General features: G+C 44.3%; 1 protein-coding gene across 5 annotated transcripts in view; it reads right to left on the bottom strand.

Annotated features, from left to right (window-relative positions):
* The window catches only part of aplp2 (amyloid beta (A4) precursor-like protein 2), a 44,451-nt gene that overhangs the window by 11,697 nt on the left and 6,091 nt on the right, over positions 1 to 26,663 (bottom strand). For 4 of the 5 annotated variants that reach the window (XM_037451931.2, XM_037452099.2, XM_037452020.2 and 1 more), the window contains exons 2-9: positions 10,859 to 11,032; positions 9,564 to 9,696; positions 4,912 to 5,024; positions 3,295 to 3,521; positions 2,884 to 3,062; positions 2,265 to 2,432; positions 918 to 1,051; positions 360 to 434 (exon numbers count right to left, since the gene is read on the bottom strand). In XM_037451931.2, the coding sequence (XP_037307828.2) occupies positions 360 to 434; positions 918 to 1,051; positions 2,265 to 2,432; positions 2,884 to 3,062; positions 3,295 to 3,521; positions 4,912 to 5,024; positions 9,564 to 9,696; positions 10,859 to 11,032 (1,203 nt within the window). The remainder of the gene's footprint in view (positions 1 to 359; positions 435 to 917; positions 1,052 to 2,264; positions 2,433 to 2,883; positions 3,063 to 3,294; positions 3,522 to 4,911; positions 5,025 to 9,563; positions 9,697 to 10,858; positions 11,033 to 26,663) is intronic. The other variant, XM_037452268.2, reaches the window with a different exon arrangement.

Here is a 26,663-nt window from a genome sequence, read left to right as displayed (position 1 = left end):
GTAACACAGCTATTTGGAACTTGTGAAAAAAAAACCGAAAATACATCTCCCGGTTTCACTCATGTCGCCTGTCAGCATTGTCAAGGGAATTGGACGCTTAGCCTACCAGTCTAAAGTCTGGACACACTTTTCTTTGAATAAGAAGATGTGTCCAAACTTTTCACTGGTGCTGTATATAGACGTCTCTCCATTCAGACAGCGCCCACATTTGGCCAGAGAGTGATAAAGACAGAGCAGCCAGGAAAGAGGGAGCTTTAATGGCAAAGGGGGCGAGGGACCTAGGGCCTCTAAGCCGTCGCATCTCACCCAAACGAAGGCACAGAGGGGTGACTCCCCGTGGGGACGGATCCGCGTCTCACCTGGATCAGCGTCTGCCGCTCGACCTTGGGCAGGTTTTTGGCCTGGCGATCAGCTTCTTCCCACTCTTTTCTTACCTGGAATGAGAGAGAGAGAGAGAGAGAGAGAGAGAGGAAATGAAGTGTTCCTACTGCGCCGTTTTACTAAAAGTGATTCCAACAGTGATTTTTCTAAATGTAGATGGATGGAGAAGAGATTTCCATTTTTATGAAAGAATAATTAACGAGCAAGCCCCGAATTCTCACAAGCAGAAGCTTCACCCAAGAAAGCTTCAAGCCATTTTTTATTAATCTGTTTTCCAGTTCTGAAAAGTGTAATTTCACCCCCTCAACCATTATTTATGTGATCGTGTTCTAAATACATGGTTAGACGGGTGAGAAAGGTAAGGGTTACGCTATTAGTCCATGTTACACCTTACACTAGCTTTGCCACATGCCGGTTAATTCTTAGTTGTAATGAGCTGCATCATTGTACACTTCAAACTAAAGCAAATAACACAAATTGGACACATGGCCCTTGAACTAGGGGAGCAGTGTCCTTGGCTGGACCTCGTAACTCACCCTCTCCATGCGGTTGCGGTGCCTGTTCTCCAGCTGCTCCTTGGCCTTCTGGAAGCGACTGTGCTCCTTGTCGTCGGCTGGTGTCTCAAAGTAGATATCCACATCATCCGTCGGCTGAGTTGTCGGTGCCATGGCTGCAAGTTCAGATAGCAGATGGTGAGCAGACATGGCTACGAACTGACAACCAAGCAGACAGACAGAAACACACATAAAGAGTCAAATAAAAAGAACCTATACTGGGAAGACAGAGAGAGAAAATTGAAAGAGGAATGCAGTGTGAGGTTGGACAAAAATCCTCACAGAAGCACTGCTCTCATTGGTGTTCCCTCCAAACTCAGTAACTGTAAAATAATCTGACAGTCTTTCCCCTTAAATTCCTTTCATTTCCGCATTGGCTTTCTGCTGACAGATCTCATCTCCAACGCTGATGGAAATATCTCTGTGTTTGGTGGCCGGGTCGTGTGAGGGGAAGCCACAGGGCTCTGTTCTTGGTTCACTGCGTACAGTCACGCAAGACTCACTCCCTGCACCGCTGCAACTCCCAAAAACTATAATGCTCTAGGCTCGCAAACAGGAAGAGACCTCATCGTTTCACCTGAGGTCACCTGACCTGCGCAGGAGGCACAGGTTAACGCGTAACGCATTGCTCCTGCTTGGACCTTTTACCGCTGCAGCCCTGACGATTCATTTTCTCACATGCAAAAGACCAATTGGCTTTGACCATGGACCGTGTTTAAACTGATGATACGCGAGTCAAAAAGCCAGCTTTACAAGACATTGGCTTCAAGACGCAACTGTCTAAAATGGAGAGAATCATGATTCATTATTAATTATCACATATATAAGTAGGAATGGTGAATCTGAGCAAGAATTCCCTGGAATAGCACAATGCTATAAAACAAATGTTAATTTTAAAATAGATCTCAGTTATATAGGCTAAATTTATGTCAGATATGGTTGATGTTCACCAACAGTTCCAGTTGAGTAGATAATTAACTAAAACTAATCAGCAAGAATGTACCCTCAAAACATTAGGATAGAAGATCTAGATGCAATGTGACCTTGTCTTCAGATATTCATTGGTAAACCATTAATTAATGAATCCAATGGATAACCAGGGACCTTTTGCTGAAGGCCGATGGTGCTAATCACAACACCACCGTGCTTCCTCATTTTGATTGTATTCAGGTAACACAAGCAATAGTGATTTGATGAGTGGCAGCTTACGAATGCAGAACATCAGTTCAGTCTGTTACAGTGTTTTCAGTGAAAAGTCTGCAGCAGAGACACGAGAAGGAAGAGGGAGAGAGTGTGTTGTCAAACCAGCCTCTGTCTGGTGAGACTTACTCAGGCGCTTGCACACGGCCATGCAGTATTCCTCTGAGTCGAAATTGTTGCGGTTGCCGGCACAGCCTCCATATATGAAGCGAAAGCACTTCCTCTGGCTCATGTCGAAGTGCCAGCGGGGCATGGAGGCCCGGCAGGGGCCTATCTCAGCCTCCAGGGTGCACACCGCTGCCAGGGGATAGCGTGTCGTTAGATCATCGAGCCACTGGGGGCAGCACTTTATTCCAGTCTCAATAACAACAACCTCGGAACACTGCCACCAAGTACTCCTTACATCCGCTACATTCACAAGTATGACTAAACCAAACAATTACAAAAGGTACCGGAGAAACTTATTTTTGTACGTGTGCAGAAATTGACAGTCAGTTTGGCGTCAGATAACAGATTTTGTCCTAGCACAGCACATCAGTGTCTGCTTTGAGCTGAAGAAAGGGGTAATGCTGATGCATACACTTATCTCATTACACTCTGTCTGAGATTCAAGCATAACTGCCCATAGATTAAAGTTAAATAGGTTTGATTACATTTAAGTGGCAGGCAAGCAGCCAATAATGGAGAGAGAGAAAGAGAGATAGAAGGGGGGAAGAGTACATTATAATTTAAACAACTTATTACAAACCTTTCACTTCCTGCAGAGTCTTGTCCTCATCTTGGTTCTCTGACATTTTGCTGCTCTCTTTCTTCTCATACTCGTCCTCCTTATCTACCTCCTCGTCCTCATATACGTAGTGGTACTCCTCCTCATCTTCCTCCTCTGGCTCCTCTTTTTGTGTGGGCTCCTCATCAGCTGGTGCCTCACTGAGGGAGGCGGGGAAGGAGGGAGGGAGGCGGAGGTGATTGAGCGAGGGGTGGAGGCCAGGAAGAGAAGTGATTTATCAAACAAGTCAGAGCAGCTGCTACGGGTCAATATCACGCCACTTTAATTCATCCAGATGGCCGGTGAAACCTCCTCTGCGCAAGAGAACGCACATCAAGCTGGCGATATTTCAAAGACGTGCCGAGATCATGAACAGAACCACAGACCGCTCACCTGTCCTCTACGGCATCCTCGTCATCCAGGTCGGTCTCGTCAATCTCCTCATCCTCCACCTCCTCCTCCTTCTCGTCGTCGTCCTCCTGGGAGGGCAGGGAAGGTGGAGCAGGCTCTGCGGTGCGGGAGGTGGGGCAGCACACGTACTCGGTGCCATGGAACTTGTCGATGCCACAGGGCAGCAGCATCCCGTAGCTGTGCAGCACCATGGAGCTCTTGGCACAAGCCTGACGGGGTGGAGGACGGGAGCTAGTGATGATGTCCACCAAACACGGGCACAGAAGCTCCAGACTTGAAGCTGCCGGGGTAACTAGGCCTCTCACTACTTTTGAAAAATCAACTTTGTCTTTGACAGGGGGACATCGGTTTGACCTTAATTCATGAAGGGAAAGGACTACATAGACAGATGAAGGAGCGCGGGAGTCACGGAGGACGATGTGGAGGTTCAATTAATCCAGTCACATGGTATTGTTACATGCTGCAAGGTCTCTTGTATTTTGGTCCTATAGATTTGAGACCAAACTAAATTAATTTGAATAAATTATTGTAAAGTCAGAGAGGTTGCGATCTTCTGCCAGTAAACCCGGCTGATAGTATTTTCACGTATACAATGTTACTTTAAAGTCAAATGGTCATGTTCCCCATGGTTTTATCAAAAATTGCAACTATTTTAAATTGATATAAAACTAAATATGAGAAAATGGTTCAGATTCTTAAAGAAATAAATAAAAAACATCATCAAATAAATAAGGCTGAATGTTTGTATCAATTTGTCTGGCCAACCTGTTGAAAACTAAACATTAAATGTGGAGAAGACATTTTGGATAAACTTGTCGATTACTTTTAATTGACAAAGCTACAAAAAATGGCGAAGTATGTACACATCCAGCTCCATGGGAATATAAATATATCTAGGATCTAGTGAAATATAAAGTCAATAAACAAGACATGTTTGTAATCCAATGTCTGTATTCTTTATTCCAAACCTGTGCATTACTTTTAAAAGGATTTCCTTTGTATTTACACTTCAATTGTGTATGTTGAGTGATCTTTACTAAGATGCAGCGTTTTTTTTATCTTTTAGATGTACCTGTTTAGTGACAGAAAGGGAACCTATTTGATGACATTGTGTATCCATCGATCCACCTACAGAATACTAACATACAAATGATTTTTCTTGCCCACTACCAAGATATATTACTGCACGGCTGTAACAGCTATGAATGCCATACTGTCTAAGGCTGCAGATGATCCTCAGATATCTAAGAGTACTCAAGAAGCACAAGGCAGAGTAAGACAAGAGCAGAATGTCTTAGTCAGACTGGCCCCCAAAGAGAGGTAGGATACAGGCACAGCACTAATCTGATTAGGAGGTGATTTGTGAGGGCTCCCAGCCAGCCTGTGATCTGAGGCCCTCAGAGAGAGGTGGAAATATATGAAGGAGGGAATAGGAAAGGATTGCAAAGTAATAAAAGCATAACCAGCAGGACAGCCGTTTTGTTTTTAAAAGTAAAATTGATGCTCGACACTTCCTCTTCACATTTGACTTTCGTTTTCCATTGCTCCACTATCTCAGACATCCAGCCACTGTTTCCTATGAAGTATTTCCTTCCTTACCTCTTTGGCTACACCGTGCCACTGCTGATGGCTGACGCACATGTCCATACGCTCCTTGTGGAAGAACTTGCACTTCTCTGGGACCAGAAGCACGTCACTCACAAACTCGCCCACTGTAACAGAAAATCACATAGACCAAGACACCGGTTAGTCACACCAGTAATCGGTCCAGAAGTAGAAAAAATGACTCCCCTGCCAGGTCGCTGCTTAACAACTGAGCCAGGGTTAGAAACAATAAATCGTCTTGAGGGACTAAAAAAAGGAGGAGCCGATGAGAGGAGTGTAAAAAGGGTGTGATTAAATAATTCATAGATGCCTGGTCCTTTACCGCAGTAAAACAGAAAGGGCATTTGACACTCTAACATCTGCCATTGCACCTGAAGCCAAGAGCGATTCGTCTCTTCTCTGGAGCCAAACCTATAACTCTGCAATCAAAATGGCAACGGAGAAAATCAAGTTTCACCCTGTGACTCTTTTAAGGTAGTCTCCCTGCAGGTCAATGATATCATTTGCGTGATGAATTCAATTCAGAGATGTTTTATTCATAGAACGAGCTGACAGAGAGCAGATCAGGGGCAAAATAAATTACATGGAAGGTATCTGGTGAATTTCTATAAATAGCTGCTCGTTGAAAACCGTGTGAGTAAGCATATGGTGAAGAGGTCGTAAGAAAGATTAAAAGGGACAGCGACTGCTTATTGGCTGGCAGGGTATCAAGAAGCTCAGGTAGAACCAGTGCCATCTGATGGAAATTTGGCCGGAGAGAGGAAGGGATGAATAGAAGGTTTAAGGCAAAGTCCAGATCTGAGTGGCTGAGGAACAGTGGGGGGGGGGGGGGGGGGGGGGGACTGAAAACACACAACTGAGGGTGTAAAGGTTTTACGATGAGGGCCGGGAGCCTCCTGTAACTGCTCATTTAGTGGTTTGCCGAGGCAGAGCTTCTGGATCACTTTATATGAGGCAGGCCTGCAGAGGGTGAAAAAGCAGTGCTTTGGAAAATGAAAGGGTAGGAAAGGAAGAGGAGAGGGCTGGAAATAGCAGAGGGCTCGGCAGCTGCTGCTCATCTCCGCCCAGAAGATACAGTAACCACCCTACACAACGCCCTCATCCCTGCGGGCCCTCGTTCTCCTGCCCTTCTGCTTTGTGTCCACCACTGGGGGAAAGTGATTTCATAATTTAAAGCACTTCTGCTGTACTGCTGCAAATTGTCATTGGATATGCTAATCATTGATTGGTTCCTGCTTGTCGAATAAGCCAATTTGACACCTTTTCCGCTCATATTTTTATTGTTTTTATTGGGGTTTTGGACTAGAACCACACAATTGAAAATGTCTCCTTTGGATCAAAAATAAAATGGACGTTGATACTCAACTAATTATCATAAAACTTTAGTACCGGTAATGTTGTATATCTATTGAATGTATTTGACAGCTACGTTCTCTTGCAAATTATTTGTCAACTTTTAAGATTTGATCAACTTATAAAATTTGATGTATTGTTATAGCTTGCCTAACCTCTCTCTCTCTCTCTCTCTCTCTTTAAGAAAAGAAACTGACTCGCAGACACCTTGAGCTCCAAATCCTGCACACTGGATCTAAACTGAATCGTTCACTTCGTCTCTTCATTTCATCTCTGTCTCATTCACAGGTGACTTTGGTTGTGAGTTAGTACAGTGGGCTTCATGCAGTAATATGCAGTCACACTGCAGTGGGTGATGGATGGTGGTGTTTGGAGAGCAGCTGTGCCTCACAAGCACTCCTTGCTCGGTGCGTTTCTGCACTGTTGTGTTTGTGCATGTGTGTGTATGAGAGCATATACTTCTCATTCGCTGTGACCTCCTCTCCACCTACTCGATTCATCGTCCTTTAACCTTCCGTGGATCACACACCCTCCCTAACACTCCCCAGCCCCCTGAATTGGCTGCACTGCCGGCATCTAGGGGGTGTGAAGGTAAGAATATACCCAAAGTGCCAACGATACCTTCACTACTGGGAGATGGTGGATTAAATTAAGCACCAACCAAATCATAGGCAGCACAGCTATTGTGTTTCAAGGACCTTGCAATGTAAGCCTGCTGTAATGTAATTTAGTGTAATCAGTGTGAGATCTGAAAAATGAAAGTGCACTTAATAATTCGATCTGTAATTGATTATATTAAATTTATATTTTCTAATAATACTATGTTTTAATTTCTTAACATTAAAGATGTCAAAAAGTCTTTATTACCATTTAGAAAAATAAGTTACTTAGTTAGTGCAATATGAAGTGTATTATTTTGACAGTGTGGCTACCCTTTGGTTTACATTTGCACCAATTAAAGAAGAAAATAACTAAAGAACTAAATGTGGGAGACATGACCAAAACCAGGGTCAGCTTGGGTTAATTTATCTCTTGATACATTTTTAAACATACACAACACCAAGCCTTAACCAACACGGTATCACTTGCCCAAGTCTTACTTTTGGCTAAATTTTCATTGTGTGACAACTCAACAGGCTTAGTCAACAGAAAGGGCAAATAATGTGTGTAATGTATGTAATGTTACAAATTCATCCAAACACGCCCTGAAAAAGAAAAGTGTCTCCTGGGTAGGAGGTAGCTCAAAAGGTTAGAATCAGAAGTCTCAGTATTCCTGACATTTTTTTTATATATTACTGATAGCTAGCAACAGCAATGGTTCAACGGGCTAAAGCCACAGAATTTTAATTTAAGAGTTATGTTTCAAAAGACCTATATATACATTAGTGTTTTCCCAGAAATAGTGTTTTGGAGACATGCCCCTTTTCAACAAGTTGCTGCAATCTGCATTGTCTCAGCGCATTTCCCCCACAATTTAACAGCCATGCAGCTGCCACCGTTCTCACAATTCTAGATGTAATAATATAAATAAAGTCTCTAAAACAATCCTCTGCTGTTTGACAAAAGACATAATGCTGCAGGGATTAAAGTGTCATGGGAAAAACACTGCATTCATTTCCAATGCTATTGTTTGGGCACAGGAAACAGGGTTGCAGGGAGATGGGATACAGCATTGGCCATCTCTCTCTTTTTACACTGAGCTCCCTCCTGTGCGCTTCCATTATTCATATAAACCTATTAACTTGACATGGTACTGGTCTGGACATTTTAATCATATCCTTCAAGCTAGAGCACACCTCCCTTTGGTCATTTTTTATTTCTTTTTGATTCTGCTATAATTAATGTACTCTGATGAATACAAGGCAGAACCTTTGGTGTCCACTTTTCTGTAACACTATGTGAACATCAGGAATAATGAATAATTCAAAAGCACTCCTCATTGCACCTGATATGATAGAGAGGCCTGACAGATACTGAGCTGCAGAGGTGAGGCACGGTGAGGTGGTGGAGGCATGCCATGGCTCAGAGCTCTCTAATTAAGCCCCTTACATGCTCCATTACATAATTAAGCAGAAACCCTCAAAATCCTTTTCCTTGCCAACACCTTATGTTTATTTCTCCTTCTCAATCTGTCTTCTCTGTCCAGTCCTCTCATTGGCAAACCAACAGAGCAGACAAGAAGGCCTTTGAAATGCGATAAGGCCAGAGTGCGTTAGCAATAATGACAAACAATGTGCAAGAACAAGCAATGAAGATATTACATTAGGTGATTTGATTCCTTGAATTACATGGTGCTGTTGCGGAATCATGATCAGCGGTCTCGGTTTGTGGATGAACAGTCGGCCACATTTATGACAGAAGCCATTGGGAGTGGCAGGTGGAGGGAAGCGGCTTCACGGTGTAAGATGAGAGGAAACTGGGGGGAAATCTAGAGACCGTTTCTGCATGTCAACTCATCTCATCGGTGTTTCCCCCTCAGCCACAGAGTAGCCACTCCAGGTGTGGCGTTTGCTGTCCCACGAATTTCCCAAAAGTCTCCTGTCTGCGTTTGCCAAAAATGCTCCTGAATGGTAACCCATTTCACAGTCCAGTGCGACTGCTAATGGCTTTTGGACAGGGGAAGGGTGCCGGAAAGCATTTACAACAGAGAGAAAGATGTTTCTTCCTTCCTGACATAGCCGGACAAGTACAAAGGGGACTATTGTTTCTGAGCAGTGTATCTCTGTTGTTGTAATCCTCATAGGCAGCACAAGTGCAACGTGGTTTTCCAAGTTAAGGGAGCACAGAGACATGTGGCCAGCAAAGTGTGAGGCTTTATCTGACATTTAATAAGCCAGGATATAGCCATGTTGCCACTGCTGATTAAAGCAAGGCTGCAGCAGACAAAGGCGCGAGAGAGGTGTGTATGGTAGCACAGGCAAATGGAGGAATGGGGAGCAATAAAGCAGGCCTCCTCGCAGACCTCCCTCTCGCTGACCCTGTGCGTCTGTGTGAGTTTATGGCCAATGTCTGAGGGAGAAAATAAGATTGTGCTTTATTGCTCAACAGCCTCCCTGGCAATAATGCTTCCCCTCACCCCCCACCCCCCCGCATCCATTCATATTAGCTCCCATCCAGGAGGGATCTGCTCTATCTGCAGCGGAAGGCCAGGATTAGTCATCTGAATCAAACCCGATATTGAGCTCGTTCCCTATGGCGATCGTAATCTCTTTGTCTATGAAGAGGGGATGGGACACACTTGATATGAAAGGTCATGTACAGCCCACAAACTATTTATCAATGTAAACACTTACCTAAGCATTTGTACGGCACCACGATGTGGGCGTGCCCTTTGCACAACTTCTTCTCCTTCTTCTTGCACCAGTTCTCGATTCGAATTGGCTGGTTGGCTTCCACCACGTTTGTGATTTGGAGCTCGGGATACATCTGTTGTACAAGAAGAAGCAAGAGAGTATGGGCTAAATAATGAGAGAGGCATTTGTGAGCGAGATAAGTGGAGCTTCAATGGGATTCTTTGAACCATGTTTACAGTCTCTAGATGCCATCTGCTCAACCATGAAAGAGAATACAATTTACCCTTTGTCATCAATGTCATCAATAAATGTAACTGGAGCTTGTGGGGAAGGCTTCGTGAATTTATACAACCCTGGTTTATTTTTTGCAGAATGCAGGGACATACCAGCATCCACTTGGTTTAGAAGCTGCAGTAACAGATAATTAAGGGTCGGTAGTTGTGCGTCATGGAGACAGCTATCAGCTAAAGGAAATTACAGTCAGAGGACCACACACTAAAAATCACATCTTACAGGAAAAAAAGACAAATAGTCTTTTTTCACTGAAGTAGCCTTCACTGAACATGGCAGATGAGAGGAAAGTGGATGGCTCAAACAAGACCAGTCTCCACGTATTGTTGTGAAGTGATGCCTCGGTGTCGTCTTTCCTAAACCTAGCTACGTGGTTTTTGAAGACACCGAAAAAAATGGAAAATTCAACAATTTTTTATTTGTTGTGGCTTTTTTCAAGGAACTCTTGTGAGACTGTGTTGATATAATCTACAGCTAGTTATTTAATCCCCAAAAACTGAAAACGGGGGCAAAAAAATAAACGACTAACCGCAACAAAATCTTCCAGCACCTCTCAAAATAGAACAGGCGCAGCTGTGGCTTAGAGGTAGAGCGTGTCGCCCTCTAATCGCAATGCTCCTCCTGCATGTCAAAGTGTCCTTCAAAGTCCAAGTGTCCTTGGGCACAATACACTGAACCCAAATCGCTGTGAGTGTGACTCAGTGTAGATATTTGTGTATGATTGCAGTGTTCAGCGCTTTGAGTGATTGGAAGACATGGCAAAAATGTGTTTTAGTATGGACAGCGAGTTTAGGAATAGCAAATATGCCAGTTCAAAGATTTAATACTCAACTAAATACTACTATTTGGAGCTTTAATAGAACTGTAATTTCCCTCGCTGTACCTATAATGACAACACACTTCATTTTTTCCCTTTTACAACTGTCTGGTGGATGAATTTCACCACTTTGCAGAGCCTGATGAGACGGATGGAGATCAGATGTGTCTGTGTCACAGTGACTCACCTCCTGGCAGTACTGCAGCACACCCATTTTGGTTCCGACGCAGCTCTTGGTTCCAGATGGATCAGGTTCCCAGCGGCCTGTCTGAATGTTGACATGCATGTTGAGCTTTCCGCAGAACATCGCCACCTGCGGCTCGGCCACGGCAAACCCTGTGCCTGCGTTGGCTGCCAGCGCCTGGAGAGGAACAAAGGAAGAGCTTCTTTAGGGGTCTGAGCACATCATTTACTGCATTGGATAACTGTGCTAAACGTGATGCAGCAACATCACATCTGCCTGTCAATGCTTGGTGGCTACTCGGACTCCGTGCTGGGCGCAGGGGGGCTCAGACAGGAGGTAAATTAATTGCGCCTTGTTTGGCTTGGTTGATGGTTAAACGAGTAGGGGTTTCATTAGATTTGTGCACAAGGCTTTTTGCAATGGTGCCCATTGAGTGACCAAGAGGCTGCACATAGAGAGAAAGAGAGTAGCAAAAAGAACTGCTGACCGTCATGCCTCACAAACCAAGACATTCCTGGGTGAGGGCAAAGCTTCGCTCAACCAGGCCTTCTGAGATCAAAGTCTTTCGACAAAATGAATCATTTATTCTTCAAGGCACACACCGATGGGTCGTCATTAACTACAGTACCACTGTCCTTTACAGTCACATGTGAACTGCAATTTAAATTATATTAAAAATATGGGCGTTTAACAGGATTTGTTGATTTACTGCCATCCAATGAGGAACACCTTTCAACAAACAAACCCTCTGCAGAGCAAATGGACACCAACTATCCATAACCACTGCATTATCAGCTTTCACACAATTGCCCTGCAGTGCAGTGCTCGCATCAGTCAACTCATCACGTCCTAATTGAGACATAAGTCACGGCCTGCCAACACTCGCCTGATGCTGGGGGTGCCAGAGCTCAGGAAAAGTCAAAAATCAGCGAGGCGATGCAGCTCTGCATGCACTATCCCAAAACACACACCAGGGAGCCTCCAGACAGGAAGCGCAACGGAACTGATCCCCTTCTCGATTGTCCTAATGTCATCAGGCTGGGTAAACAGGCTTCAGCCCCACGGAGAGATCAAGGGAATGAGCGCGTGGTGCTGGACTCGAATGTCTGACCGAGATGCCGACTAGGAGGGGAAGGAGGAGGGGGAGTGGGGGGGTCTGCAGCGCACAGCCATGGAGAAAACAGCTGAAGTGGAGTCTTGAGTAACAGTGTGTTAGACAAAGCTCTCTGTCTAATTCTGCGGCGGCTCCCGGGCCGATAATAGGCGCAGGGCAGAGTAGAGTGGAGGACAAAACAAGTGCTGTGTAATCAGCAGTTGGCTGTAGCGTGCGATGGGCTGCAGAGCCCAGTTTGCACGCACGCACACACACATAGAAACTGAACACAGCTCCAGTCACGTGCGGATATTCAGCCGCACAAGCTCATTGATGCGCAGATACATCTTACACCCTATCATAAAAAAAAACAAAGTGCCCACGTATAGGCACATACTTTACATTCTTATAGAAAAACAAATACACCCTGGACTTTCTTTATTTGGTTCTGCAGGCACAAGAGCCTCAGATTCAACCTCATTTCCCCGTCTCCCTCCATCTCCAAGTCTTTGAGCTGCACTCCTCCCTCTCTGCACCACCACAGGATTGTTTGCTCGCCTCCCTCTCATTCCTTTGTGAGATTGGCTCGAGGTATACGAGAAGCAGAGCCACGCGAAGGAAATGAGGGACACCGAGAAGCACGTTAAGGAGAGAAACAAGGGAGGTTGTGACAGCCTGACCACACGACCGCATATTCGGTGCCGGGATAAACAAGTGTTGGAGGCTTTACGATGTCCCTCTTACTGCAGAAGAGACATAAGGTCTCAGGATTCTTTTAAATTCATCAAGTGCAACAATCGCAGTGGAGGACTGCAAAAAATAGAAGTGGTTTACCACTGCCTTCAATCCACCGTCACATGCCCCTTTAGAACTTAAGAAAAAGCACCATGGGGAGTGGGGGGGAGCTAAGATTTAAAAAAGTGACTTTAAGGAAGACAACAGGACAAACAATCTTTATGGATTCACGCTGCTGTTAGAGAGATAATTACCTTTGCTCTTGAGACATGGTTGGAGTTTTCATCTCAGGAACTGACAGGGGCTGTGACTCAGTCTTGGACAGCTGTGACTAAATTTATTTGAAAACTAGTGGGAACACGACAAATGTCATCCTTGCACATTTCTTTGCATCATCCTAGACCGGTTTGTTCTATTGGCAGCAAAAGCTGTGCGTCAGAGCTTGTCTTGTTTTTATTTTCGCTGTGATTTGAGTTATTGAACTCCTCCGTAAAGGCCACACAAAATAACTCACAGTAATTTGCCTACGCGGTTTAACATGTTTGCTCATGAAACAGAGACTCGGGCTCAGGTGACGAAAAGACTGAAGCAGCCCTTGAGGATTACTTGTCTTCTTCTCCTTAGGTAGGTTGATTAGGTTCTAGTAAGCTGCTGCTGCTGATGATGATGATATGGATGATTCATGTGCGGACCAACACCCAGATACACACCTTAAGGATCACGTGCTAGTCAAGCATGAGATTTATATGACGGGGAGGGTTGGGTGGATTGCCCCAAGGTCTGTTATCACATTTTACTAACTGGGATCAAAAAGATGAGTCATTCTCAAAATGTTGACAGGTTAAGGGAAGAGAGATGAGGGGGGGGGGGGGGGGGGGGAGGTGTGGATGTAAAAATATTTCAGGATGTGAGTATTCAACCATGGATTTCCAATGACTGTTCTGCTTTGAAATATACCAACACACCTAAACAGTCATCGAGCAACCATCTCTCATTACTGACGCACAAGTCAGAGAGAGAGAGAGACAAAAGAGGGAGAGAAGGAGTGGAAGTTGGGAAAAGGGAGAGGCAGTAAGTCAGAAGAAAGCACTGACAAACATAGACCGACAACATACACTGATTGGCTTACGGCCCATCTCGACATATTATTCTCAAAAAAGTATGGACTGTTGTAAAGACCGCAGAAGAAACAGTTCTGCTACCGCAGACGCTTGTCAAAAGCTGTGTGGGTTGAGAACCATTTAGCTTGTTTTCACTCTTTGCTACAAACACCACCGTCTACTTTCCCAGTGTGCCTCAAGCAGACAAACATTTTTTATTAGCCTGCTCTGTACTCCCAGTCAAGGTTCACATCAAACAAGCTAAGACACGACGGTGCTAGTCAGGAGGAAAACACAACAGATGGAGCAACATCTACACACACACACACACACACAAACACAACTCATTCTAGACCTCCTGAGTCTGGATTATCAATGAGCAGCAACCCTCTAAACCCACACACACACACACACACGTCAGAGCTAAATTTGTCATGATCTTAAGTGGAAAGTATTGCTTTCTTAGACTTAAAGAAACTGAGGAAAAGAGTTATGTTATTTTCAGTAGCAGATCATTTACTCTACATGGAGTCTGGATTTCACCTCCAAGCATTTTGGGATCATTTCCTGGTAAAATTAAATTCTTGCTGTGAATAATGACTGTGAGCAGAGTGTAAATTACTGTATTCATCATATGAGAAAGCTGAAGACATTTCAGCAATGATAAGACAAAACCATATTACAGTTTTACATTTACTGTGATTATTCAGCTCAAGCCATTTTTGATGCAGTCGTTTTGTTATGCTTGAATAAAAAAACGCTTTTCTAAAAGATTCAAAAGGGAGGAAGTAAAGCATATAGATAGAAAATAACTACGACTATTGGCTCAAACTTAAAAACAAAATAGTAATAATAGCCCTCAATATATTTTTAGAGAGAATCCTCCTTGGCAAGTACAGGTCAGTTATCACATAACTTACCCCACAACATTAGGGCACACTCTAAAGAGGCTAATCCAATCTGTGTGTGTGTGTGTGTGTGTGTGTGTGTGTGTGTGTGTGTGTGTGTGTGTGTGGTCTCAGGTAAATCCTTCAGGGAAGTATGATTGTGTATGAGCTCAGGAAACCCCACGGGAGAATAGTGGGAAAGGGGAAATTAATTGAGGAGTGTCATGAGCCTCCAAAACAAGCGCAGAGAAACAGCCAAAGAAAACAATACGCAACATACAAACAGTCAAAAGCAGCTCCGCTGTCAACTTGTCTGTGAACCTTGGAGTCATCACTGAAAGGTGGCATCTAAGACTAATTTAAGTATGATGAAGCCCTCCTGACAGTCTGTCCTCGATATAAGCAACTCCAGAAGGAGGCAGCGCTCAGGACGCGTGGGTTCCCATGATGCTCAGTGGACACACGACTACAGAGAAATGCTGGGCATCGTTAATCCACCTAATCCGTGCCTGTGGTGACTTGATGCAAGAGAGGCAGTGGTGAGAAAGCCACACACATGTGCTTCGGAGTATGATCTTTATTAACAATATTTGTGGGCATTAAATGAACACTGATTCCCTTTTCTTGTTAATCTCAATAGAAAGTGTGTGAGGGAGTAGCGTTGCCTTCCATTATGTGTAGTGCTAGTAGAGCAATTAAAGCATTGTTTATTTCTTCATTAGGTTCTATTTTGATTGTTGGAACAAGCTTGATCCCAATATTATTTGGAATTTATTCCATCTAGAGCTAAAAGATTACTAAATAGCTATCTAATCATTTCAACTCTAGAAGTTTTAAAAAGAGATTTAGCAACTAATATGGGTTTAGGGACTAAAATGTAAAACAATAAATACCAATATACTGTGTTGATAGTGAAATAAGTTTATCTGGTCATGCTCTAACATGATCTATTTGAGTAATATTGTTATATTGTTACATTTTGAGAATACATCATACATGGTGAACTGCTGTGTTGATGTTGTGGGACATTGGTGTGAGGCCAATGGGAACCATCACTACCCAAACAGTTCATCTGCAACAGAGTGGGGGAGGGATGTCCAGCAACAAAAGGGCTGGGACATTTCCCTCCTGACCAAACACCTCCACTACCTCCCACAAAAGGGCAGACAGTAAAAACAGAATAATGAAAGGAAAAAGGTGTCATGTTCTTTAAATCAAAAGGGCAACCCCTCACTGCGATGCAAATGAGCTCTTGTGTCTGTGAAATGGCCTTTTGTCTCTTTACCATTTGAAGTTTTGAAGAGGCTGCTCTGGAAACGCCCTACGTGAGTCACTGCTCCCAGTTTGAGGAACTGTGGAGTTCAATCAGTGCCACTTTCCCTACAAAGAAACCAACATCAATATGTGACATTTACACTAACACGTAAACTCAGTGTGGGATCTCTTCTTCTTTAAAGAAAGACCTTTTTCACTCCTGGGGGAACCAGTCTCTTAAAATGTAACATTCTAGAGGCAAATAGGTGTTTAAGTACAAAGAAAAATAAACACAATATTGTGCTTTATTCCCTTAAAGATTTTCATACAGTTACAACTGTACGAAAGAACTGAGTAAACATATTACCGGTAGCCTTGGGATTAAATTGTAAGCTTGTGTGTGTGCTCCGTGTTCGTCAGAGTTGGAGGCGACAGAGAGATGCTCCACAGGAAGCTTAACGTAATGTTTCTGTTTACTAGGGGCCACCTTTGCTTGGCTGATTAACCTCCGATCCTTCATAGCCGGACAGGACCGGACGGAAGAGGAAAGTCTGCCGTTCCTTCAGCCCCGAACTGTCACAAGGGAGCAAAAAAACACTGGCACTGCCTCGACCTGCCGGTGCCAGCCTCGGTTCAGACGGTAAACCTATTTGTAATCCTTTCCACTAAACCTGGGCTTGATTGAACGTGCCTTTGTGGAAGAGACCGTGTGGAGCTGTTCCAAAGGTGCTTAACGCTGGATTTAACATTGACGTAGCCGTGTCCTATATTTCCTTTCACATCTCAAGACACAATAACTAAGGGGGAAAAGGGGTTGATGGAGCTAGGTTGAGCTCAAAGTGCTGAACGATGTGAGAGAGACTCAAGAAGTACATTTCTACTACTTTGATTAGCTTTTATTAATGGACTGTTATTATATTAACCTGCCAACTTCTCAGTAACTCAATTCGAGCATTAGCTGTTATAGGGGAAACCCTACTTTCAAATTGACCTTTAAGAACAGCTTTATTATTTACGCAATTATATTAATAGTGTCAAACAAGGCTTCAGCTGATTCAACAACAGCTTCCTTCCCCGTGTCAATTTGTTTTTCCATCTCCATCACTAGCGGCCATGTTTTGTCTGTATCTCACTGGTACGCAATACAAGGTAACCACCAGAACACCAAGTTCACTGTGATCACTATGTGATTTCCATAAGAGAACAAACTGGGGTTATTGCACCGAACAAATAATACAATCTCTTTGTTTCCCTGAATGCAAACTCCATCTCCTGTAAATTTGAGGTGTTTTTGAACACCTTTGCGGTTTTATTTAGCCCGAGCAGAAGCAAGTCATGTAGATAATTGAGCTCCTTTTAGAAGGTAACGGCTCGATGGCTGCAGGCCAACAGTTGCGTTGATTGAGGAGCGTAAGTCTGCCTGTGTGTCAGGAGGAAAATAACATGGCCTCTCTCTCTAGCTCACAACCAGCAGACGTGAATGACAACTTGTTCAAATGGCCCGTCACCATGGAAACCTACAAAAGCATCCCAGCTATTCACGCAGAGGAACATTGTGGGGCTGCAGGAGACAGAGAGGCAGTGGGAAACGGAGCGGCAGAGGAGGGAAAACATGAGGGCAAAAGAGAGAAACAGATTGTAGAAGTGGGGCAGGGAAAAAACGAGGGGAGGAGGGAGAAGAAAGTAGGGAGATAACCAGAGGCTCACAGCGACAGTGGGGATAGAGAAAAAAGAAGAGGGGGGATTCAAGTATGAGAAAAAAAAATAATGGAGAAAGAGGGAACCAGATTGCAGTTGTGAGTCTGGCATATAGAACAGAGAGAAGAGATGGGAAGCCTATATGAGGCTGTGTGAACGGCACTGGCGATAACAGCCGCTTGGCACAACACCTTGTCCTCAAGTACAAACACAAAAATGACCTTTAAACTCCAAAAAGACACACCCACATCCAAATATAATAATAGAGCCATACAGGACACAAAGCTGTGTCTGTGCTCAGTCCCCTCCTGAGCAAACAAACTGTGCCCGTTGCCATGGCAGCGTGCATCAGTTTGTTCAGCAACGTCGCTCCTGAACCAACTGCCTCCTCGTTCCTGTTCAAATATTTGAAAGACAGTAAGTCACAGCTTGACTCCTGAGGAGAATCAAGCTCAGGAAAAGTGAAACGCAGAAGTGGCTTTCAGGACGTGTTACGGCAGGTTAGTGGCACAGAGAAAACCTGTATCACCACCTTCTTGGGGACAGTGTGCGCACCCATGTTCACAGTGGGGACTGGGTCTGCCGGGTTAGAGGTGAACAAAAAGTGCGAAGTAGGTTTTTAACAAAAAGGCCACTCACATTCTTCAAATTTGTAATTACAGATAAAACTAACCTTGATTCAAAATTGAAAATTCATAGTTCCTGGTAACATGCATTGTGACTATTTGTGGCCGGAAGAATGTGACTGCAGAATCATCCTGAAGAATTTCTGGATATAATCTGCTTTTGGTGGGTCACAGAGAGCACAGTTAATAAAACTGCTTTCAGCGATTTGTCCACACACACCACACAAATCTTCTTGGTATTTCGTCCACACCAGCTCCAAAATACTCATTGTCGATGCGGTTTTGAGGGTTTAAAATGATTGGGTGCAGGAATGAGAAGGTATATACTCAAGTCTGGCACAAGGTATATACTCAAGTCTGAGTTTTGTCAGTTGCAGACATCTGAGCATCTTTGATCAAATATGCTGTGGGTGCTGTGGGTGTTTATTTGATTCGCGTTGGCTCTTAAAAGCCATTTTTTGTCCACAGCAAGGACTGCAGAGTAATTTGTATGCGTTTATAAGAGCTTACTCGTATCTCACACTACAAATTTCACACAACGTTTCTAGTGAGCGTGGTACTGTCAAGCAGCGGGGAACCCGTTAGTGGGCCTTCAAAGTCACTTCACATTTTCAGTCTACGCCCGAAAATTCATCTCTTCAAGAAGAACCGTACGTCACCCTCTCGCTGCTCGATCACATCCTCGATCTCTGTCATCTTTCCTTGCTGCTTGCTATAAATGGCTCACATAAAAAAATGAAGCCTTCAACATCTCTCTTTAGCTCATTTTAGCCCTCATTCCTCCCCTAAAGGATAATTGTAGTACCACAAAAACAATGTAGGGTCTACATCACTCCACTCACCCCTGAACTTTTAACTGTAGATTGCTTGTAACCGTTGGATATGTAATTATGAATGTATTGAAGTGTAGGGATACCGGGCCAAGAGAAGAGTAAAAACACTTAATTAGAGCAAAGTGCTTTTTTGAGGTCCTGTGGCACACTAACTTCTCACTGGGGAGAAGGTGTGTCTGGGTTATTTATAGGCTCCAGTTGGTGGGCCAGTGGGGCCTGGTCTTCCAGGCCTGCAGTCGCCAGCACAGCTTTTTTTAACGCTCAAAAAAAAAGAAAAAAAAAGGATTCTGCCACCTTTTTGTTTTAGGTAGTTTCATGCTTTTTAGAACCACATTTCATCTTAAGAGGTTTTACAAATGACAGATCAGAAAGTATTTTTGATGAAAAAAAAAAAGAAAGATTTCAGAGTGGTGACCCCAGTGAAATCGATTAACTTATATCAATCAACTACCAAGAAATATCAGGAATATAGTAATGTATATAGAGTTAGTTTAGGTTTTGTCCTCTAGGCCAGGGGTTGTGCGACTTCTTTCCTTCCCAGTGATACGCTAAAAAGAGCCAGTTATAACAAAGAACGGGGCTGATTTGGTGAAGGTGTGTTGCTTCAGGTACCCTCGCGGCGACATGAGATACGATCCAGAAAGTCCATTTTGAGCAGAAAAATACAAGGGTTGCGATGCCAAAACGGCTCTGGAAAGTTATCACTGCAGCAATCTTTTGTCAAGATAAAACCAAAAGTATGGCGCTGAAGTTACAACAAAGGATTGTGCCTTTCTTTTATTTCTTGGGCCGTTAATGAACAAACAGTCTTTTATCAGGGTATTCAATTGCACTTCTCTGACAATAAGTAGCACAGGGGGTTGTTAATCAGTTTCAGCTGCTTTGGCGTTCAAGTTTCTCCCTCCTGATTTCTTTGACTGGTTTTCCATCCTGTAGGATGACTCCGTGCAGACTGACTCTGCGTTGCAGTCTAGCTGAACTTGTCGGAATGAGTTCGAAGAGTTGTAATTGTAGTTTGTTTGAAAGCACATTCAAGGGCCCAGCTACGGCTACTGGGAGGAAGCTGGGAAGCTAAGCCGATGGCTGTCAAAAGTTCAAGTGTGTTGACCAAACATCAGCTGTTTGCTTGGTAAAATTGATTTGAGGCTTCTTGTCATTTTTCTGCTTGGACTGTGATTTCACAGCTCTCTCATCTCATCATCATCATCATTTCACAGCTCAATAGGTAAAAGCGTCGTAGGAGACACCCAAGAGAACTCGTATGTCCCTGAATTTTCTAAATGTGAGGTTTTAGTGCACAAGCCTTTTCACAGAGAGACAAAAGAAAGAACCCATTAACTCATGCAAAGTGCTGCACACACATTTATAATGCAGGTCTAAGTGACCAAAGGGCATTCAGTCATGGGAAAAAAAGCGTCAGTTGCTAGAGATAGTTGAGCCGCTCTGTCATCACAAAGCGAAGGTCCTCACTTCTCATTCAACTCTCCCCTCCTACACTTTACAGTTCTCCCTGTGATACATTTGCTCACACACCCAGTGCTGTGAATACTGTGTCAAAGCTAAGTTGCTAACTGCGCTGCGGCAGACACACACAGAGATGCTGTTCAGATGGCTGCTTGTGTAACGAGCGCCCGGCGGCCATACTTGATGCGTTTTGTGTTTCATTACCCCTATGTTCTGGGGGCAGGGGCTGCCAGTGATGCGAGGAGAGCCGAGCAGGAGGGGACCAAAGAGCCCTTTCCCTCTGGGCCCTTTCTGACACACATTCCAGCTGCACTCATCTCCCTGGAATAATATTTCTCTCCGTGCAGGTCTTCAGCCCCATCAAAACACAGCCCTGAGGGTCATCCGTAGTCATAATAATATTGCATTGGGTTTTCCTTGGCTACCTGGTGAGATTAGATACAGAGAAAATTGGGTTCTGGCTGGTGGAGGAGTAGATGACAGGGGATGTAGGAGGGGAGGTAGCAGGGGAGGAAATGGATTTTGATTCTGCTTAGGGTGTACTATTTGCAGCATATGCTAATGAATTTGGGAAGAGACATGTCAAGTCAGAGCAAGAACTAAACTTTTGCTTTCTCGTTAGTGCAATCAGTGTCGTGCAATCAGTGTCATGTCCGGTTGGGGAAAAGGGCAAAGAATGCAGGAATAAAGACGGCCTGAAGAGGGGAAAGGTGGGGCGGGCAAGTGTAAATATTACCCAATTAAACAGACTGTGCTATTTGTCATATCAATATTTATCCATCATAGAAGCGTGGTTTTACTTTCCCCCGTGCCAGTTTGTCCATTATACCACGAGAGCTGTCACAACAACAGTAAAAAAAACAGAGACATAAACAAGCCATGCTCAAAAAATTGTTAACAGCTACTTAATTGCGACATTTCTGACTGAAGCCAATATCAAATGTGACTATAAAAACAATCCCTTAAAAGGTTTTTGCTGTTGCTTACGGAGAAGGCTGGTATATGCAAATTAAAGTCAGTCAACAGAGAAATAACGGATAACTGCGTGCAGCAGCGATAAAGAGATAATTAGAGTGTTTTGCCCAGAGTTTGTCGTTTAGTTGCTAAGTTACTCAGGTGCTGGAGTGCAGAACTAAGGCACCGGAGTGTTAAAACTACTTCTTGCAGGAAAAAGATAATTGCTTTTCATTTTCCAGTAATGACTCAAGGATTGAGGTTTCAGGATTTTCAGGCCTGACAGCTGCATGGTGTGCTGTCAACAGGTTTGAGCGTGCTCTTCTGCAGAGCTCCTGGGAGTTCTCACTCTCTCTCTCTGGCTCTTTTTCTCAGCCATGTGAGCCGCGGCGACCCTCTCAGCCCTCTCTATCCGGGCTTACCGTCCACGTGGCATAAAGCGGATTACATTCTTGACATCACTGTGCCAGATGTTTACGACAAAAATAGACAGGGCAAATATCCTCACCACTAAGGCAAACAATGTATTTAGCCGACACCTGACATCACGCATCTCATATATGCCCGAGCAGTTCGCCTGAATTTCTCCCCTGTGTCCTTCGTCTCCAGCGTCCACCTTTTTTTTTCCACAATCGGAATGAGAGCAGCTGACTTCATGACTTGTTCAGGAAACTGAATTGACTACCCGTCTTGTTTTTACGACACTGTCTGCTTGCGTGCACCTTTTCCATTATTTCTCCTGCAGCCTCTGCTCGCAGCTTCCGCGAGCCAATATGGAGATCAAATAGTCGATAAGCCACCCACTGTAACACACACATTAGCATGATTAAATTGGCCATTCCCTGTCCCTCAATTAAAAGCCTTTCAGTGATTGTGGGAGACCCTTCAAGCCTGCAAGTGCAGGAGACGGACGGGCAGTGTGTATGTGTGTGAGAGTGTATGTTGTGTGTATCACTGCTCATGTGTCCCCATTCTTGCAATGGCTGTGCAAGAGAAGTAGGGCTCAAGCGATTGTTAGACAGGGCTCCGTTTGTCTTGAACTATGGCCCTGTGTTTTCCGCGTGGGGCACTGTATGCGGATGCTGACTCCTCCCCCCCCCCCCCCCCCCCCACACACACTTTGTGCTGCACTCTCAGCAGTTTAAAAGAGGAGGATTAGACACAGGAGTGTGCCTCTCTCCCTCTCTCATCTGCCGGAGAGCACTGCCTCCTAATCTCTGGCGCTGAGGAGAAGGGATTTGGAAGAAATGACCTGTGCTCACTTCTCTCCCTCTAATACCCTCACAGTTGAGTGAAAACACAGTGCCCGCATCCATCCTTCCTCCCAACTGTCACTCCGACTGCCGCTTCCTCATTTTCCTGCTGGATGACTCCGCGCTCATCAGCATGCAGCACCACGCGGCTGCTCCTCAGGACCAAGCAGACCGGCAGACAGGCAGGCAAACTTGTCAATAAAGGAACAACAGTAACAGGGCATCACAGCGAGGCCTCCAGCTCGGTCAGTCGCGTCTCTTTCAGCTGCCTGGACTCCCATCAGTTAATGAGCAAGCAATTGTTGAGCAAACAAAAAGAGGAATTTGGGAGGCAACGAGAGGGGGTGAGAAGTGTCATAGAGAGATAGCGGAGGTAGAGAAGGACAGAATACTCCACTGAACATTTAAAAGTTGAAATAGACCATTTTCACCACACAAAAATTGTGTGTGCAGTAAAGTCAGCGACGGGAAAAGAGGGGACGAAGAACACTGTGTCTAAATCAGACAGACCGTGCACCAAGCAGTTTCAAGGACAACATGGAAATATCACATTCAGTTGCCATAAAGCCACCAGGAGTAGCACCGAGGGCGCGCTGGAGCAGGAGACCCGGCAGAGAACAGCGGGAGAATCAAGGAGATCAAGGACATGCAATGTTCCCAAGATCTGATCAACATGAAATGATAGCAGGTGACAGGTGTATTGCACGGGAATGCAATGTGTGGACCTTTTGGCATGATGGGAGAGGTCTGACTACAATGCCGCAAATGTTCAATACTACGAAAAAAAAACAAAAATAGAAAAAAAAAACACTCAGCAGCGGGCTACTAAATTACATGTTTTAAAAATATATTCAACAATCTTTATTCATCATACATGTGAAGCACTGGTACCCCACTCTGAACTCTGAAATCATTTTTTTTTTAATTCTAATTACCCTTGCACTTAAAAGCCCAATATTATCACTTCCCAGAAATCATTTTTCACAACATATTAAACTTGTAAATCTTTCGCTTCAATTAAGGAAATATCCCAATGTACCAATCGTACAAGGCTGTATTCCAATTTTCATTCATTTTGATGACACAGAACCACTTGGAATTCAATTCTGGGCAGCAGCTGAGTTTGACACCAGTCGCTGCATGCAGTGCCACTCTCCCACGACCACCCAGGCGGATGTTAAATTAATCTGTGCTCCGATTGCATAGCTTCCTGCTCCCTCTTCTCCCCTGCAGACACCGAGCAGGGAAACCGAGACACAGCCTACGCGTCTGCATTATCCCGTGCTGCTCCGGGCAATGCAAGGGAGGCTACCTTCACCCGGGGAAAATGATGGATGTAAGCTAGATATGCTTATCTGTCATTAAGCCCTGATCTGTCCTCCCCCAGCCTCTCCTCTGGGGGAGGGAGGAGGGATTTCAATCAGACTAGTGAAGACTATAATTCAAGTGAGACAAGCTGAGGCCAACAGCTAATCAGTCATGTCTCTATGGAGAGGACAGACTTCACAGCAGGAGCATCCGTCTCTGAGGCGTTCCATTACACTTGCTTTTTTTTTTATTGACCTTTTCAATCAATTGACCCGCTCCCTTGGCCCTTGTGTCTTTTACTACAGTGTATGGGCCCCAAGTCGGACCCCTCCGCTGCATGCTAGTAGTCTCGCTGAGGTATCCCACATCCAAATCAGCCCAACGGCTGTGAGCTAGACAAATCCCCGCGCCCTCGCCTGACTGGGCTGCCTGTCAGCTCCAAGGAACTCAATAATAGCACAGTGGCGCTAAATAGGCTCCTGAAACATAAGGACGGGATGTGATGAACACTGAAGGGAGCGGTTGGAGGGGAGGTGGGGTACGGAGGGGGTGGAGTCCGACAAGGCGGCTCGCTGCTAAGAAGGGTCTATAATTAGCTGCAGAAGATCAAATGACTTTTAATGGTTTGTCTGAAAACAGCAGCCTATTTCAGATTTCCGCTCGGAGCTATATTCACATCTCATCAAACTGAACGGAATTCTCCAGAGTGCTTCATTGGTTTTTATCTCAGATCGAAATGGGTGATAGAGGTATATGGCTTGTAATTAAAAAATATCATCATGTCCACAAAAAATGGACACACAATGTCAAGGGACATGAGTTCAGTTAGAAACATTTCAGCAGCTAGAATTCATGGCTTTATGCCCCACTGCATGCTTTCTTGTTGGTATAATAGAAATTTCTTCAGTGCAAATTGGCTAATGACAACTTCTGGTGAAAGATAATGGAAACGTAAATTGGTCATTAGTTAGAGAATAAATAAGAAATATACTACAAGGACAATATCAAGGTCACAGTTCTGCCACCACCTGTTCAGGTTGGAGGAAGGTCTGATGCAGGCTGATTAAGCAATTAAGCATTCAGTAACACTCAAGTGCACAACAACTGACGCACACAGTGAAATGAGAGAGGCTTGTGGAACAGTCTAATGCAGGAACAGATATCAATGAATTGATTAGTCTATACAAGTGGCAATCCACTTGTAATTTTGATAATTAGATCATTGATCAAGCAAAACATTTGCTGGTGCCAGCTTCTCAAATGGGAAAAAGTTATTGTTCCGGCTCCTTCAATAAAATGTTATTGTTGAAACATGAATGTATACTGGATACGGGAGAAATAAAGGAGTAGAATAAGAAAGTTGCACCACACGCTCTCAGTGAAATCATACACGTCACGATGTGTTTGTGGACTTTCACCAGGTTTCCTGGTAGCATTGAAGCTCTATTATCTGTTCCCCTCTGGAATGCAAGAAAAAAGAAAAAGAAACATGGACTGCCACCGTGGGTCCCAGCCCTGTTGATATCATTTCCACTACAGGCACACAGGTAAAGAGAGGAGAGATATGAAGGAAGCTTGATAAGCTTGTTGATGCTGCCTTCAAACTTGATCGACGCTGCAGACGGCGGACGTCAAAGAGCTAATCTTTAAGGCTTAGAGCAGAGAAGAAGAGCATACAGAAGGCTTTCACGGTGCCCCACCACCCACAATGATGTATTCACCGATCGCATTATCAAATGCAAGTGCTACTGGTTGTTGATTTGGATTTTGTTTGGGCTGGAAACGTCCCCAACAGTGTGCTTTGACTCCCCTCGGTATCTTGACATCCCCTATTCAGTGTTGTGGGGGAGGGGGGGCATGGTGCCATGTTTTTGCATACATGAGCATACATGAGTACACGAATTACAGCCAACTCTGACATTCGTTCATTTATTCGCTATCAGCCCAAATCAAAAGCAAATATAGACATGGGAGGCACAAAGTGCTCGAGCACGCACAGACTTAAGATGAGAGGAAAGAGGAAATCTGCTGGCAAGAGCAAGAGCACTGCAACCAAAGCAATAATAAGCAATAAGCACCAACGCCATTTTTGGGGTAGTGCTGAACAGATTGTTTTCACTTCCTCAGTATTCAGCATTTCTTCACATTTCTTGATTGGATCTGCTTGTCCACTCCTCCCTGACTATGATTTGTTAACAGACCCTAAAAGGCCAAAATCTGGGGCTGTGATGATATATTTGACACCAACTTTGTTATTTTATAACTGGTTGGGGGGCCTATTTTATTCTGAATGTAAAGGCTGGGGTAATTTCAGTGCTGGCTTAAGCCAGCAGAGAATAAAATGTGCCCAATGCATTAACTGTTCTAGACTTTTTGTAAGCCATTAATCCATTTGGAGTCATAACAACAAATGCAATTCTCTGGGTAAACCCGCTCTGGGGTTCTTGCCTGTGCCCAGTTTCTAAATTCCTGTCAGAAAGAGACATTGCACCACACAAAATCATACACGTTACATACAGATTGTGCACTTTCACCAGGTTTCCTGCTAGCATTGAAGCTACATCAATTTTCCTTGTTCATGAGAGTCATCTGATGTGTTTCTA

Source organism: Pungitius pungitius, chromosome 3 (genome assembly GCF_949316345.1).
Source record: "Pungitius pungitius chromosome 3, fPunPun2.1, whole genome shotgun sequence".
NCBI lineage: Eukaryota > Metazoa > Chordata > Actinopteri > Perciformes > Gasterosteidae > Pungitius > Pungitius pungitius.
This window is presented reverse-complemented; position numbering and strand designations above follow the sequence as displayed.